General features: G+C 42.3%; 1 protein-coding gene across 1 annotated transcript in view; it reads right to left on the bottom strand.

Annotated features, from left to right (window-relative positions):
- Positions 1–18,225, bottom strand: part of CRISPLD1 (cysteine rich secretory protein LCCL domain containing 1) — a 135,059-nt gene that overhangs the window by 74,245 nt on the left and 42,589 nt on the right. Inside the window, exons 3-6 of the mRNA XM_069731500.1 lie at positions 5,351–5,469; positions 4,195–4,327; positions 2,376–2,491; positions 2,053–2,153 (exon numbers count right to left, since the gene is read on the bottom strand). Of these exons, the coding sequence (XP_069587601.1) occupies positions 2,053–2,153; positions 2,376–2,491; positions 4,195–4,327; positions 5,351–5,469 (469 nt within the window). The remainder of the gene's footprint in view (positions 1–2,052; positions 2,154–2,375; positions 2,492–4,194; positions 4,328–5,350; positions 5,470–18,225) is intronic.

Below are 18,225 nucleotides of genomic sequence, written 5' to 3'. Positions count from 1 at the left end.
GTAACCAAGGTCAACATAACCCTAACCACAGCCCTGAAGCCAGCATAAGTGCGAGTGTAGACATCGGCAATTAGGGTACAGTCACATGTAATCATTTTCCACCACAAATCCGTGGTAAATCTGCATTAATCTCCACCATGACAGAAGATCAGCTCTCCACCCTCCTGTCAAGATCACACCTCACCACCTGCACGCTTGACCCGCTCCCATCCCACCTCATCCCTAACCTTTCCACGGTCTTCATCCCAACCCTAACGCACCTCTTCAACCTCTCACTCACAACAGGTGTCTTTCCCTCATCCTTCAAGCATGCCAAGATCACACCCATCCTCAAAAAGCCCTCCCTCGACCCATCCTCTGTGTCTAGCTATCGCCCAATATCTTTTCTCCCTTATGCCTCCAAATTGCTGGAGCAACACGTCCATCTTGAACTGTCCTCCCACTTCTCCTCCTGCTCCCTCTTTGATCGGTTACAATCAGGCTTCCGTTCCCATCACTCAACTGAAACTGCCCTAACTAAAGTCACCAATGACCTACTAACTGCCAGGAGCAAGCGACACTACTCTGTCCTCCTTCTCCTGGACTTGTCTTCTGCCTTTGACACTGTTGACCACTCCCTTTTGCTACAAATCCTCTCATCCCTTGGCATCACAGACTTGGCCCTTTCCTGGATCTCGTCATATCTGACAGACCGAACATTCAGTGTCTCCCTCCCCCACACCACCTCCTTACTTCGCCCCTTGTCAGTCGGTGTTCCTCAAGGCTCTGTTCTAGGACCCCTACTCTTCTCCATCTACACTTTCGGCCTGGGACAGCTCATAGAATCCCACGGTATGCAGTACCATCTCTACGCTGACGACACGCAGATCTACCTCTCCGGACCGGACCTCTCCTCCTTGCTTACCAAAATCCCGCACTGTCTGTCTGCCATTTCAGCCTTCTTTTCTGCTCGCTTTCTACAACTGAACATGGACAAAACAGAATTCATCATCTTTCCCCCATCTCACTCTACCCCTCCACCACATCTATCCATCAATGTCAATGGCTGCTCACTATCCCCAGTCCCACACGCCCGGTGTCTCGGGGTGATCCTCGACTCTGCCCTCTCTTTCAAGCCACATATCCAAGCCCTTGCCTCCTCCTGTCGTCTCAAACTCAAAAATATTTCCCGGATCCGTGCTTTCCTTGACCGCAACACTGCAAAAACGCTAGTGCATGCCCTTATCATCTCCCGCCTCGACTACTGCAACCTCCTACTCTCTGGACTCCCCTCTAGCACTCTGGCACCACTCCAATCCATCCTACACTCTGCTGCCCGACTAATCCACCTGTCCCCCCGCTATTCCCCAGCCTCTCCCCTGTGTCAAGCCCTTCACTGGCTTCCTATCGCCCAGAGACTCCAGTTCAAAACCCTCACACTGACATACAAAGCCATCCACAACCTGTCTCCTCCATACATCTGTGACATGGTCTCCCGGTACCTACCTACACGCGACCTCCGATCCTCCCAAGACCTCCTTCTCTACTCCCCTCTCATCTCTTCTTCCCATAACCGCATCCAAGACTTCTCCCGTGCTTCCCCCATACTCTGGAACTCTCTACCCCAACACATCAGACTTGCGCCTACCATAGAAACCTTCAAAAAGAACCTGAAGACTCATCTCTTCCGACAAGCCTACAGCCTGCAGTGATCCTCAACCTACTGAACAGCCGCACAGCCAGCTTTTCCCTCTCCTAGTGTATCCTCACCCACCCCCTGCAGACTGTGAGCCCTCCCGGGCAGGGTCCTCCCTCCTTATGTACTCGTGTGCCTTGTTATCTGCTCATGTTTAATGTATTTGTCTATATTTGCCCCGTATTCACATGTAAAGCGCCATGGAATAAATGGCGCTATAAAAATGTATAATAATAAATGTATAATAATAATAATTAAAATGTACATGTGTTATAGGTCGATTTTCTTTTTACAGTTTTCAATATACCTACAGTTCATTCATATCCAAACTTTAATATGGTGTTGAAAAAGTTTTAAAATGATGATGCATACTGTACCTCGGAAACAGAGATTATTCCTGCAGCCTCCTCCATAGCTGGGTGGGCAAGCCGAACATGAGCGGCCATGCTTGTAGGGAGCATGACCCCACCAATTTCCCCTTTGAAAAATAGTATTGCCATTGAGTTATTACTTATATATTTTGAAATGTCAAGATTTTTATATTTGACACTTTAGACATGTTCTAATTTTAAACTTAAATTTCGAATATTAAGTTCAACTTTATGCTTACATTTTTCTTATTTTTATCATATATACAGTTTATGTATGCAGTATTATTACTATATTACACAAAAATACAATGTAGTTGAACTTTACTTACTTTGGAGAGTAATTGCACACTAGATAGATTGCCTTTGGCCATATTTGCCCCCAAACATTCATGTTATGGCAGAGGTTTATGGCACAACCAATTCTACTGCTTGTTGCCCAAACCACCTTAGAACAAAGCAAAACAAAAACAAAAGCAGAAAATGTCAAGTTCAATAATATAATTGTAATGTTCTACCTTTAAAAGGTAGTCCTCTTGAAGCACAGGCTAAAGCTCTGTTCAATGCGGCGAATCTTAAGGCGAAGCTTCATTTTCGTTCTGATATTATATATGTCGGTATACAATGAATTGCTCACTTTAAAGAAAGCCTGTCACCTGATTCAAGCTGCCCAAACCATGGGAAGGATGAATCAGAGCTTGGCTGCACGACTGCAGCCTTGTATATTTTTCTCTAAAATGCTTCAGCATTGCAGAGCACAATAACATATAAGAAGTTCCGGCAAGCTGCCATAGCTGGAGATGAGACGGTTGCGGCACCACCCCTGGCCAGCTTTCCCAAGCACTGCTATAACTGATTGACAGGACTCTCCCTTAGGCCGGAGTCACACATGCGAGAAACACGTCCGTGTCTCGCATGTGAAAACCAAGCTCTGGCGCCGGCACTCCAGAGCGGAGCGTGCGGCCGCATAGCAACACATGGAGCCGCACGCTCCGCTCCCAAGTGCCGGCGCCAGAGCTTGGTTTTCACATGCGAGACACCGACATGTTTCTCGCATGTGTGACTCCGGCCATATTACTCTCTGGAATGTTGAAACATTTGAGAGGAAAATATACTTAGCCGTAATCGAGCAGCGCAGCTTTGATTCACGCTGCCTGAGGTTTCGGCAACATGAATCAGGTGACAGATTCCCTCTAATCACAGAAATCCTGATAATTTTATGTTGTGTTGGCCGATTACAGTCCACATTCATGGCAGCCTGTTTCCTGTCAGTTGATAGTAGCCATAAGCTTTTATACCAGTCAGTATATATAGTATACCGATGACAAAATACTTCAAATGACATTAATTTAGGCATTTTGCCAATAACTATTACACATAAGACATTAACAAAGGGCTCACTCACACCTGCGATGAAATCAGACAAGAGCAATCCAATAAAAAATCAGATTGTGCTCGGCCCAATGTTACTCTGTGGGGCAGCTGAAATCTATGATTACTTTCTCATGCCGATCCAGAACTGTATCACACGCACCGATATAAGTCTATGAATGCGTGTGAAACATTGCACTGGACTCAATATCACCCACATGCACTGTTGAAACTGAACTGTTGAAAGTCCAGACCAACAACCTACGAGCTGCCCTATAGCTGTATTATAGAGGAAAACCCCTTCAAAAGGAACATGTCTCCAAGTTTTTGCTACTTAAGCTGATATCTGCATACTTTAGGGGCAGAGACACCAATTCTAAGGATGTGTCACTAACAGAGCTGTTTGTTGTAGGTTCGATAAAATCACTGTTTTATGAACATTAGATTATCACTTGGACTAGTAACACTGCGGTCATGTAGTCCTCCCTATTCATGAGCTCTGTATAACTCCGCCCCCACCACTGATTGGTCTCCTTCTGCTTATGTACATTGTATACAGAAAGTGCAAACCTACAGCAAGCTGCTCAGTAAGTGATACATTGCTGCAATCAGGGTCTTTGCCTGCATTATACAGCACTCAGATCAGGTAGCAAAACCCTGATGATACATTTTCTTAAGGAGGATTTAAGGTGTTACTCTAATGCAATTATTAGTCTCCAGCTAGGCTCCAATTTTTAAAGATTATCTACATAAGTTAATTGTGGTTGATATAAAATATACCTGTGTATAATGAGTGCACACTGGCCCGGAACACCTGAATGGGCAGTAAGGGTTACACTCTTGTGGATATGGAAACGTATAATCTCTGACTTCATCGTACCAAGCCTGGACATGGTAAGTAGGTGGCCTGAACCTATATTGGAAGTATTAGAAAAGTCTTTAATTTTTATAAATAGAAGTACCGTATTTACTCTTGTAAAAGCCGAGTTTTTCAGCACATTTTTTTGTGCTGAAAACGTCCCCCTCGGCTTATACATGAGTCATTGTCCAGAAAGCCAGCGGGGGGAGGGGGAGAGGAGCGGCGGACATCATACTCACCCTCCTCGCGCCGTTGCTGTACGTCTCTGCAATTCCGTTATCCAGATGCGGCAGCTATTCCTGTGCTGAGCAGTCACATGGTACCACTCATTGAGGTAATGAATATGCACACACCTCCACTCCCATAGGTGTGGCATGCATATTCATTACCTTAATGAGTGGTGCCAGTGAATGTTCAGCACTGGAGAGCTGCCGTGGGATAATGGAGATGCAGGGACTTGCAGCAACAGCGTGAGGAGGGTGAGGAGGAGGATGGAGGAGGATGGGGGAGTACTGAGGAAGCCCAGCCATGCACACAAGGACTGGGGAGGAAGGGGGAAGCCCAGCCATGTATACAAGGACAGGGAAGGATGGGGAGAGCCCAGGTATGCATACAAAGATGGGGGAGGATGGGGGGAGCCCAGCCATGCATACAAAGATGGGGAGGATGGGGGGAGCCCAGCCATGCATACAAGGACAGTGGAGGGTGGGGAGAGCCTAGCCATGCATACAAGGATGGTAGAGGATTGGGAGAGCCCAGCCAGGCATACAAGGACGGTGTAGGGTGGGGAGAGCCCAGCCATGCATACAAGGACGGTGGAGGGTGGGGAGAGCCCAACCATGCATACAAGGATGGGGGAGGATGGCGGGGAGCCCAGCCATGCATACAAGGATGGGTGGGGGGAGCCACACATAGCAGGACAGGGATGAGGGGACAATGCATATCCGGCTTATACTAGAGTCAATAAGCTTACCCAGTTTTCCGTGGCAAAATTAGGTGCCTCGGCTTATACTTGGGTCGGCTTATACTCGAATATAAATGGTACTTTTTTTCTAAAAACAGAGATATATGTCTTACCTTCCCCAATGGGCACCCAAATTCTGTCCAATAGATGGAAGCAAATTTGCAGGACCATGTTCCCATAGACAAGTTTCAGCCCATGCTTCAGCAGATCTTTCCAATTCGACATCCCATATCTTAAACACACAAAATAAGATTGGTAACTCTTGCAAAGGGATAAAATATTGTGCTGAAATAATACATGAAATGCAAAATGATCCTATTGAGTTCTACATTTATTAGTGCAATGTTCAGCTTTGTATTACTTTATAGGGTCTATTTTTACAAGAAAAAAAATGAGCTGTTGGAAAAAAAATACATTCTTCAAAGAGTTACGGGACTTAACCTGACCCCCAAAGTTTCAGTTATCAAAAGAACGCTATTTAGAGATCATCTGCTGTCCTCTACTAGACTGCAGCTGAGGCTTGCGCATACCATGACAACTGGACAGCGCCGACATGGGCCACCATGGAGTTTGTGTAGGAAATGCTTTAAATGCCTCTCTCTAATAACACCTGTGGGAACTGTATTGGAGCTCATATTGGTTGTCATCTAAATTTACTAGCAGCATATAAATATATACGTACAGTAGTTTCACACTTAGTTTTTGGTTTTTAATGACGTATTTCCCAACATATACTTTGGCGTACCCAAAGTTAGCTGCCACATTAAATCCAAACAGTAACACTTGTAATGGAAAGAAAATCCCAATCCATATTATAAGAAATAGAAATCTCTAGAACAGTATGCAACAAATTGCTCTTAATATTATCAGCTGCACAGACATTATTCTAGAACTGTTTGCTTGTCTTTGCTCCAAAATTAGAAACTCCTCTATGGCCTTGACAAGCAATGTCAGCAGCTCAACAGCTTCAAGAAAAGATTAAGGAAAATAAAACATTGCTGGTGTATAACCGCAAACTGTACTGCCAGCACTCTGTGTGCCTGTCGAGTTCTGCAAGATACCATTATTAATAGTGTCATCTTGACTTGTGTCCCACAATAATGGCGATTTTTCAATCAACATGTGATCTAATCCTGTATGTGGTAAAAAAAAAAAAAAGCTTTAAACTTCTTCCTTGGATGCTCTATACTGGTTTGTAAGAACGTTATGTGCTTTATTCTGAAGATAAACTAAGAATAAGCAGATTTTATAAAACTACTAAGAATGTTTCCTCATAGAAACTGCTAAAAAAAATAAGCATCACAGTTCAATCAAAGTCAATTAATCTTCCTCAAATATCAATTTATATAGTTACAGAGCTTAAGGCCAGTTTCACGTATCTGACTTTCATGGTCTAAATATGGATTTCAAAGCTCGGAACAGCTGAACCAAACTCAACAGCTTCACAGAAATATATGAGGCCGTTGAAGAGACATATAGCTTGTCTGGACATCACGGTCCATACTCACGTTGTCAAGGTCAAATGTCATGAAACAAAAGTGAGTATGAAATGTTTAACTCCTGCTTCAGTGCAAATGACAGCGACAACAGAAGAGGCAACAGCAAAATAACCTTCAAAAAAGGATTACCTTTGAAGGTGGGGCACACAAACAATTACCCTCTCCTCATCCATCCGGACTGATTCTTCTCTTGTTTTGTTTGCATCTTTTGCCTGTACTGGTACCACAATATGGTACCTGCAGCCCATTTAGGTTGCACATTCAGTCCATCTCCTCCTAGATGGCACATAAATACGTACTCTCATGAGAAAACTTGCAAGGTCATGGTATGGTTACCAGAACATGGCCCATTGCATGATGAGAGCTGGACAAGGCCAGAGAAAGTCATCAATCACCAAGCAGCAGAAATAGTATCTGCACTTTTGTGTGAGGACGAACAGGAGAAGCACATGCCCAAACTACAAAATGATCCCTAGTAGGCTACTGGTGTGTCTCCATGAGACTAACCTCCTAACCTCACAGCCCACCACCAAGCAGCCCGATTGTTTTTTGTCATAGAACACCACAATTGGCATTAGCACATCGTTTTTTCACAGATTAGAGCAAGTTCATACTGAGCACATTCGACAGACATAAAAGAGTAGTCTGGAGATGCCATGGTGAACGTTATGCTCTCTGTAACATCACCCAGCACGACCCGCTTGGTAGTGAGTCATTGATGGTCTGGAAGCATATCATTGGACAGTCGCTTTGACTTGTAGCCATTTGTCCCCTGCCTGCTGACAAAACTTTGGTTGAAATCTCAAAGGCATTTCTCAAAGCTTATGCTGCGGTAGTTGGCCCTGGCTTCCTCCTGCAGGACAATGCTTGTGTAGGATAGTGAAGGCATTGGTATCAATTAGGGTCCTCGTGTTCCCAAGACCTGATTCCAATTTCAAAACCTCTGGGACATTATGTATCGCTGATGCTGTGATCTAGGACACCACCTGCCGTCATATCAAGAGCATGCTCAGATGTTGTCAGGAATGCGCACAGTCACATGGGGACTATACACAAGAAGTTAAGGAAATTCTTTGCAAATTCGATCCTCCACGGATAAATCCGCTCATCTTTAGCATTAAGAAATTTGACTCCAATTTATAATATGAAAGAAAAGGCCTAGGAAAGTGTGGCAATGCGAATCTACCAGTGGTTAAAAAAAGGTTTCCTTAGAGTTAAACAATTGGTTTTAATGTATCCTAGAAAAGAGAATAATTAGGTGAATGATTGTTCAATCAGAATAATAATAATGATAAAATAGTTTCCCTAAATACCTTATAATTTTTCTTATACAGAGGATTTTGTGGTACCACCTTGTCTTCATGCAAGCTATATCCAACATGGTAGATGTTATTTTGCTTAGTCGACATTCTTAAATTAAGCCCAAGGAAATATATATGGCACTGTTATTTAGGCATTGTCACAATCACTGCTAATTAACGTCAAACTTAGGAAAAAAACAAATTTAGATTTGATTTGAACCTCTTCTTTATAGAAAAAAATAGAGATTCAGTGAAAAGTTCTGTGGAATGCAACATCAATGCATCTAGTGTTACCCTTATACGTGAAGAGGCAGTTTCTGCTGAAAGTATGTTCTCTTATTCTATTACCAATATATTTTACTTATGTAATTTCCCGCTCGTTGAATCCTCTCTCCCCCCCAGATTCTAGAAGAGGTTTTGTTTTATACTTATTTTGGCCCTTGTTCCTTACAGCAAACCTGTCCTCTTGGCCCCAGATACATTTTTCTCACCTCTTCAGCAGTTTCTGTAACTTGAAAAAGTATTTGTCCACTGTTAAATTGACTTTAATAGGAGGTGTAAAAACAAGGGCTCCAGTTTTGTAGAACATTAACAACTTGGCTTGAACGTACTGTCTTCTTACAGATTTCCCAATCATATGTCTATTACAGATGTGGAAAAAAACACAACCCATTATAGGCAATCTGTAAGCAGGTTTTCGCTATGTAACCTGACAGCAGAATGAGGTAGAAACTGAACGCTGATTCCAGCAATGTATCACTTAGTTTACTGGGTACAGAGGTTATGATAGCATCATAGCTTATTCTGTTGCAAAACTAGCAGTGTTTGGAACTCTGAGCCTTGTGTAACCTCACACAACACTGATTGGCAGCTTTCTGTGTATAATGTATATGGACAGAAAGCCGATAATCAGTGGTGAAAGCGTGGTTGGGCCAGGAGGCTAGAGGCAGATTGTCAGGTGTGACGCTGGTTGGTGTGGACCGACTGTGCGGCGAGCCAGGCTTACTCTTGAGGATGTAAGTAACTGACTACCGGGCCTTAACCCTCCATCACATACAATATTCGGACTAACGAGTTCACATACAATGTGCCTGTCAGGCGCCTGCTGGAAAAATACCTATAATATCTAATGTTTGCAATTTCAGTGCTCTAAAAGTGATCAGTGACCTTCATAGGGATGTAATAAAAGAGACTACACATAATCAGTTGCAAAAAAAAACATTTACTTAACATAAAACTAATAACTATGAAATACAAACTTTTCAAAACTCCCGCCAAATAGTCCCCAGTTCGACTCTCTCAAAAAAATGTACAAAGAAAATTTTTGAACACAAACTTAATTTTAAGGTACCTTAAGTACTATTAAAAACATATTCAATCAGAAGTAGATGCTGAGGTTTCCCCAGAAAAGTCACACTTGCAGAGCAAATAGCAAGAATTACACACCATTTTTGCATGTGTCAGGCAAATTGCTTTATGACATTTGAGACATTCATAATTTGAAAGCCTTCTGGTTCCGCTTTCCGTTTGGCAGGTGGTGCATCTCCTTCTTTTGTGAGGTGGTGCAGATGGTGACTTTTCACCATCATCTTCTGGGCGGAACCTTTTGAGCTGAACTTGAAGGCGAGAGGGGATACCGATTGTTTTCTTCTCCTGCGTAGCTCTCCAAGTACTAGTTCATGGGCCAATTTTTTCAGATACAATCGTCTACGGAGTGGTTCAAGCTTGTTTTCAAGATCCCTGTCACCACTGTCACCATCTTGCTCTGTTTCAGAATCCAGGACACATTCTTCCACCTCATCATGAGAATCAATCTCACTTTCCTCTCCTAAATCCTCATTCAGTGTGAGGTCTCTATCATCTAACAGCATGTTTGTTACTTCCTCAACATCAAGTTGTTTGGATAAATTGTACATTTTCCTCTCCATTTCAGCAGATAATCTGAAGCAAGAGAAGGAATATGTTAGGGAACTACTGTATATGCCTGAGCAGCACACTTTCTTTTATAAAATCTCCCTTATTTCTATGAAATATCCTCACATTTTGTGCTATACATTCATAAAACAAGCTAAATAAACTATTGTGATGAATAAAAACATAAAATACCAACCTTACTGAATGTGACGTATTCACATACAATGAGCCTGAGAGATCTGTGCAGCTATATCCTCTCCCCTGAAGCTCTGAAATCCAACTGTGATATCAGGTTTCACAGACCTTCAAGAGACAGGAGACTACCTGGAGGGAGGGGGTTTCCTCACAATCTGGTGAGGAAGGAGAAATGAAAGTAAAAGAGAAGCGCCTGTCAGATCAGTTGTATGTGACGGAGGGTTAAACTTGAGCCTCTGATAGTGAGGATATGCTGGGCTACCGATTGTCACCATGTATCACTCAAGGGTATAGTCAGACAGTCTGAGGTCTGTGCAGGTGTAAGGGTGTGACAAAGACTTGTATACCTGCCCCTGAAGACAACAACTGTAATGTGAATTTTGACTTGCGTTTTATTGTATGATGTATAGCCTAATGCCTGGTTCAGACAGCAACTTTAAAATTCAGGTGAGCGACATCTGCAATTTGAATATGGTTGCGTATGATTCTAGCTCCATGTGCAGCACCATACACTTGTCAGGATGAGTGGAAAATTGCAGATAGTGCCCAGACCAAGAATATACTCATCTGAACCCGACCTTTATATTACAAACTTAATAGTTTTTATAATGTTTTCCAGGCAATTGCTAATCTATTCCTATGCAAGTACTGTACCAAGATAGAGATGAACATCATTCTGTCTTTGTACAAATCACTGTAGGAAAGATATATATCTTGGTACCGTGTTAGCCAGTGGATAGAAAAATATTTAGAAGTGAGAGTCCTCAGTGGTTGATACCTTTTAATGGCTAACTGAAAAGATGGTAAAAAATTGCAAGCTTTCGAGACTACGCAGATCCTTTTTATCAGGCATAGACTAATACAAATTCTGAAAAAACACATATTTATGCACAATACAGTCCAGGAAAAAAATGCCATAGATAAGATAGGTGATGTGAAGCAGAACCACCATTATGTGAGAGTGCTAAAATGTTTATGTCCATAAATATTGGAACAGTTCATAGATAAGGAGTATAAATGTTTTATTGTCCTCTGATTTGGGTCTGGCTCTGTTATGATGACCCCAATGGTCTGAGGAGCAAATTCCTTAATTGATGTAAAAAGACATAAATCCATGTGACACATTCATTCCTGCACTGAGTGTGTCATATGTCATCATCAGCTTATATTCTAAGACTCTTCTGTGTCTCTGAGACTTACTTGTATTAAATGGTAACTTAAAATCTCAGAGAGACAGAAGAGCCTGGGAATATAAGCTGATGACTTTTGACACACTCAGTGCAGGAATGAATGTGTTGGAATAAGTTTAAATGCAACAACTCCATTCCTGTTGTAGTCTGCATTGAATGTCTATGAGTGTTCATTTGTCAGCTATGCTGTGATTGTTAAAGTTTGTACAAAAAGGTCAGAGGACTCTCACTGATTGCATCATTCTGCTGCTGTTTCCTTCACAGAGAGACATGTGTTACATGGACTAGATTATATCGATAGTTACTGTCAAAGCTTTCTTATTTTGTTCCAGTTCAAGCTGCATATATTAAACACAGTTTGCCTTACGTTGGATTCTGCTGCTTATATGAAGTAACACGCGCTGCTGTGGTAATACTCCGGCTAACAGGTTATGGGCCCAGCCACCGGAAAGTAAATGGTAAAAAGCCCAGTCACCGGAATAAGCAGCGAGCCAAGCGCAGACAGCACAGAGGAACCCCCGGAATACAAGGACACCGGAACGCAAAGGTACCGCAGTGTACAGAGCACCGGACAGCGCAGCTTAAAGGGCCAGTAACAAAAAAAAAAAAAAAGGTACAAGAGACAAGAATGTCTACAGAAAGGAATGCAGTGAAGTACACAGTGCCAAGTCTCACAAATCACAATTACAGCTCCTGGAAATTCAAGGTAAAGATGTTACTTATAAGAGAGGGTACATGGAAATGTATTGAACAGCCTGTGCCTGACCCAGTACCGGGTGATTGGCTAGAGACTGATCAGAAAGCACAAAGCACTATTTCCCTCAGCATAGATGATAACCAGATTGTACATGTATGCAAATGTGATACTGCAAAGAAAATGTGGGAAGAATTACAGAAAGTGCATGAAAGGTCAAATCTCAGCAATAAGCTATATCTTATGAGAAAGCTGTATCAGTCTAAATTAAGTGATGGCCAGCATATGCAGGACTATATCAGAAACACCCTAGAGATTGTGGAGCGCCTAAGGGGTATTGGTGAAGAAATTAAAGATTTTCATGTTGCTGCATTACTATTAAGTGGTCTTCCAGAAAGTTATGACACGCTTGTGACTGCATTAGATGCCAGACCAGATGATGAACTCACACTAGAATATGTGAAAGGGAAACTTGCAGATGAATACAAGAGAAAGTCAGAGACTATTAGCAATAATATATGCAAAGCAGAAGCAGCATTAAAGACACAGTACTTTTCTAAAGCTCAGAGTCATTTAAAGGAAACTCGTGAATGTTTTGTCTGTAAAAAGCCTGGTCACCTTAAAGCAGACTGCAGAGTGTGGAAAGCAAGAATGAATCAGTTTAAAAAGCAGGACAGTCATCAAAAGGTTAAAACAGCTGTAAAGAAGGAAGATGCATGTATTGCGACTGCATTTGGGGTCAGCACAAGCCCATATGCAAACCATATTTGGTGTATTGACTCTGGAGCGACTGCTCACATGACACGTGATAAAGATTTCTTCATTAATCTAGATGAAAGCAAGTCTGAAAAGGTAATTTTAGCTAATGGTCACTATATGACATCAGAAGGAATAGGAGATGGTTATCTCCATTGTCAAGTTCAATCCTCAGCACAAGTCAGAAAAATCCCAGTTAAAGACGTGCTGTATGTTCCCAAACTTGAAAGTAACCTTTTATCTGTAAAGAAGCTTGCACAACAGGGAAATATAGTTACATTTAAGGATGACAGATGCATCATTTCAAAGAAGGGTCATACCCTTGCCGAAGGAAAAATCAAAGATGAACTTTATCAGCTGAAATGCAATGAAACTGTTTACAGTGCTAGACAAGATTTTCATAAGGACTGTATTCATGTGTGGCACAGACGCCTAGGCCACAGAGATCCAGAAGCAGTAAAGAAACTAGCTCAACTTGCAAATGGTATTGCAATCAACCAGTGTAATCAAACAATGAAGTGCACAAGTTGCCTAAAAGGGAAAATGTCCAGAAAATCGTTTCCTAAAGTAAGCACTACTAAATCTGCACAGATACTGGATTTGATACATACAGATGTGTGTGGTCCAATGAGTGTTCTTACTCCCAGCAAGAAGAGATATTTTCTCACATTCATTGATGATTATTCCAGATATACTGTTACTTACCTACTTCAAAGTAAAGATGAAGTTCCACAGAAACTTGAAGAATATCTTGCTGCAGTTCTTAACAAATTTGGAAGAATACCAAAGGTACTGCGAGCAGATAATGGAACTGAATATACAAGTGGTAAAGTGCAAACCATCCTGAAAAAGAATGGAATCGTGTTCCAGACAACCGTTCCATACAACCCAGAGCAGAATGGCACAGCAGAGAGAAAGAACCGAACTCTTTGTGAAAGTGGAAGAAGTATGCTATTTGATGGAAACCTACCTACAACATATTGGGGAGAAGCCATCATGACTGCTACCTATCTTCAAAATCGACTGCCAAGTAAAGCTACAAGTAAAACTCCATATGAGCTATGGAACTGTGAGAAGCCCAACCTGAAGCATCTCAGGATATTCGGAAGCAAAACTTTTGTGCATGTTCCCAAAGAAAAACGTTCTAAGTGGGAATCTCATGCAAAGGAAGGAGTTCTTGTGGGGTACAGTGAAACTCAGAAAGGATACAGAATCCTGCACCCACAGACCAACACAGTAACAATCAGCAGAGATGTAGTGATTGATGAAAACTCAGTATCGCTCAAATTTCATGAGGTTACGCAAATAATTCAACCTAAGGAACAAGAATTTCAGTCAGTGATTCCAGACATTGAAGAGAATCTCAAAGAAAATACTGAAGTCTGGATATGCTCTGAAAGTACTGAAAAAGAAACAGAAGAACCAAGCCAACCTCAGGAGATCAGAAGATCAGAAAGATCAAATAAAGGAATTCCAGCTAAACGCCTTTCTTATATGGTCAGATCAATTCCAGAAGAAGAGCCACAGTCATGGCAGGAAATGCAAAAACTGCCTATTCATAAGAAGCAAAAATGGATAAAAGCTGCTGATGAAGAAATGGAATCCCTTCATAAGCTCAAAACATGGGAGCTCACAGAGCTACCTCAAGGCAAGAAAGCAATTGGATGTAAGTGGGTCTTTAAGAACAAATATGACTCCGAAGGTAATGTTCACCGTTTTAAAGCAAGATTGGTCGCAAAAGGATATTCACAAAAATATGGTGAAGATTATGATGCTACTTTTGCTCCAGTTGCCAAGCAAACTACATTCAGAACTTTATTATCCATAGCTGCTGTTCAGCAGATGAAAGTAAGACATTTTGACATCAAAACAGCCTTTCTACATGGAGACATTGAAGAAGAGCTGTACATGACTCAACCAGAAGGCTATGTTAAAAGGGGTAAAGAGAACCTTGTTTGCAGAATGCAAAAATCTCTCTACGGCCTTAAGCAATCAGCAAGAGCATGGAACACTAAGATGAACAAAGTGTTAATCGACGAAGGATTTAAAAGGTCTCAAGCGGATCCATGTTTGTATACAAAAGGTGTATCACAAGATTGGATGTATGTTATTCTATATGTGGATGATGTAATAATAGCGCATCAAGAAGAGAGAGAAATTTCAAAACTAGGTCAAATTCTGAACAAGCATTTCGAGACCAAGGACCTTGGAGATGTGACATACTATTTGGGAATCCAAATCCAGAGAGAGGAAGATGGAAGTTTTCTTCTTAATCAAAATTCTAAAATCTCCACAGTTCTAAACCAGTTTGGAATGTCAGAAGCCAAAGGCATATCAACTCCAATGGATCCATCTTACCTAAAATTGGAAGGAGAAGAAGATCTGCTACCCACAAATGACAGTTACAGACAAGCAGTGGGGGCACTTCTATACATAGCAACCACAACCCGTCCAGATATCTCAGCCACAGTGGGAATTCTCTGCCGACGTGTAAGCAAGCCACGCCAAAGAGATTGGAATGCAATTAAGAGACTTCTTCAGTATCTTAAGGCAACCCAAGAGTTAAGTCTAAAGATTTCTGCATCAGGAGATCTAATTCTCAGAGGATATGTAGATGCAGATTGGGCTGGAGACTCAAGTGATCGAAGATCAACAAGTGGTTACTTGTTCAAGTTAGGACACACTTCAATCTCATGGTCCAGTAGAAAACAAGTGTCAGTTGCATTGTCTTCTACAGAAGCAGAATATACATCAGCTGCTCATGCAAGTCAAGAGTTAATTTGGTTGAAGCAACTTTTGGAAGAATTCGGCAAACCACTAGCTGAACCAACTGTTATCTATGAGGACAACCAAGGATGTATCAAGCTCGCCAGCAGTGAAAGGATAAGTGCAAGAACAAAGCACATTGATGTTAAACATCATCACTTGCGTGACTTAGTAGAGCGTGAAGTTCTAAAGTTTGTTTACTGTGAATCTGACAAGATGTTAGCAGATGTTTTGACAAAGCCATTGTCAAGAGCCAAGTTTGAAGAATTCAGAACTGCAATGGGACTAACAGGATAAGCAGTTGTTGAGTGGGGGTGTTGGAATAAGTTTAAATGCAACAACTCCATTCCTGTTGTAGTCTGCATTGAATGTCTATGAGTGTTCATTTGTCAGCTATGCTGTGATTGTTAAAGTTTGTACAAAAAGGTCAGAGGACTCTCACTGATTGCATCATTCTGCTGCTGTTTCCTTCACAGAGAGACATGTGTTACATGGACTAGATTATATCGATAGTTACTGTCAAAGCTTTCTTATTTTGTTCCAGTTCAAGCTGCATATATTAAACACAGTTTGCCTTACGTTGGATTCTGCTGCTTATATGAAGTAACACGCGCTGCTGTGGTAATACTCCGGCTAACAGAATGTGTCGCATGGATTTATGTCTTCTACATCAATTAAGGAATTTGCTCCTCAGACCATTGGGGTCATCACAACATAGAACCAGACCCCAATCAGAGGACAATAAAACATTCACACTCCTTATTTATGTAGAACAGATTTGGATGGAAGAAATTTCATTAACTGATTTTAACAATGGTGACGACCTCTACAGGCATAGACTGATATCATTGCGGTCTTTAGAATGAGTCTCATATTAGTACAGGTAGACTACATGGTGAGGGACTGGATTTTATGCACCTGTGGCAATGATACTGAATGAAAAAACTAAATTCAATACTTAAGGGATGTGTCACAATACGTATGTTAATATTAGGGATCTCAGATCAAGGTGCAGAAATACCAAATGGGCCATTCTACCCCATTAACATAGTAAGGCTACAATTTTGCTTACTGAAGTGGCCCCCATGTTCTGTTTTACAACATCCTTGCTATATTTATAGCATAAGGCATTATGGAGCAATGTTAATAACATAACTCTGAATCTGTAAAGATAATGCTTGCTGCATTTGTAATTAAAGGATATCTGTCACCAGGTTTTTGCTACCTTATCTGAGAACAGCATAATGTAGATAAAGAGACCATGAATCCAGTGATGTATCACTTAGATTATTGGGTGCAGCGGTTCTGACACAATCAGAGTTTTTAGGGCTTTAACTCATCTACATTTAAAGGGAACCTGTCACCCCGTTTTTTGAGATTGAGATATAAATACTGTTAAATAGGGCCTGCGCTGTGCGTTACTATGGTGTATGTTGTGTACCCTGATTCCCCATGTATGCCGAGAAATACATTACCAAAGTCGGCGTTTTCGCCTGTCAATCAGGCTGGTCTGGTCAGGTGGGCGTGTTCACAGCGTTCTTTTCTTCCCCAGGTTTCCGTTGGTGGCGTAGTGGTGTGCGCATGTCCAAGGTCCGGATTCCCTGTGCCCACGTGAAGACACAGCGCGCGATCTGCGCTGTCATTCCTTTCATCGGTGCGGGCGGCCATCTTCCTGGGGCCGCGCGTGCGCAGATGTAGTGCTCTGCTGCACGGGGCTTCAGGAAAATGGCCGCGGGATGCCGCGCGTGCGCAGAAGAGATCGCGGCGGCCATTTTCCCAAAGCCGAGATGCAAACTCGGCTTTGGGAAAATGGCCGCCGCGATCTCTTCTGCGCACGCGCGGCATCCCGCGGCCATTTTCCTGAAGCCCCGTGCAGCAGAGCACTACATCTGCGCACGCGCGGCCCCAGGAAGATGGCCGCCCGCACCGATGAAAGGAATGACAGCGCAGATCGCGCGCTGTGTCTTCACGTGGGCACAGGGAATCCGGACCTTGGACATGCGCACACCACTACGCCACCAACGGAAACCTGGGGAAGAAAAGAACGCTGTGAACACGCCCACCTGACCAGACCAGCCTGATTGACAGGCGAAAACGCCGACTTTGGTAATGTATTTCTCGGCATACATGGGGAATCAGGGTACACTACATACACTATAGTAACGCACAGCGCAGGCCCTATTTAACAGTATTTATATCTCAATCTCAAAAAACGGGGTGACAGGTTCCCTTTAAAACGGAATAAAAAATCAGATTGTACTCTGACTAATCTTGGTCAATGATTGTGTCCATCTGTGATTTTTTTTCTCAGCTCGCATCGGACTGAAAAAAAAACTGTAGTATGCTGCGAGTGGCTGCATATATCGGACGAGACTTGCCAATGTCAGTCAATGAGCGAGGGCACACAGATCATGCAAGTGCCGTACGATCTGTACCCACCTGTCTCATAGTAAATTCACAGCGTAAACCAGTACAATACAATAGAACTTTTTTTTTAAAAATAGCGAGGGGTCCCCCTATAATTAAAAAACAGCAAACGCTAGGCAGACAGCTGCAAGCTGATATTAATAGCATAGTAATGAACTATGGATATTGGCTAAGAACGTGATCCCTCAGCCGCCCCCAAAAATGGCACATTCATGAGCAATTCTCACTCAGTGTATGACAACATCA

The sequence above is a fragment of the Ranitomeya imitator genome, chromosome 6 (genome assembly GCF_032444005.1).
Source record: "Ranitomeya imitator isolate aRanImi1 chromosome 6, aRanImi1.pri, whole genome shotgun sequence".
Classification (NCBI taxonomy): Eukaryota; Metazoa; Chordata; class Amphibia; order Anura; family Dendrobatidae; genus Ranitomeya; species Ranitomeya imitator.
This window is presented reverse-complemented; position numbering and strand designations above follow the sequence as displayed.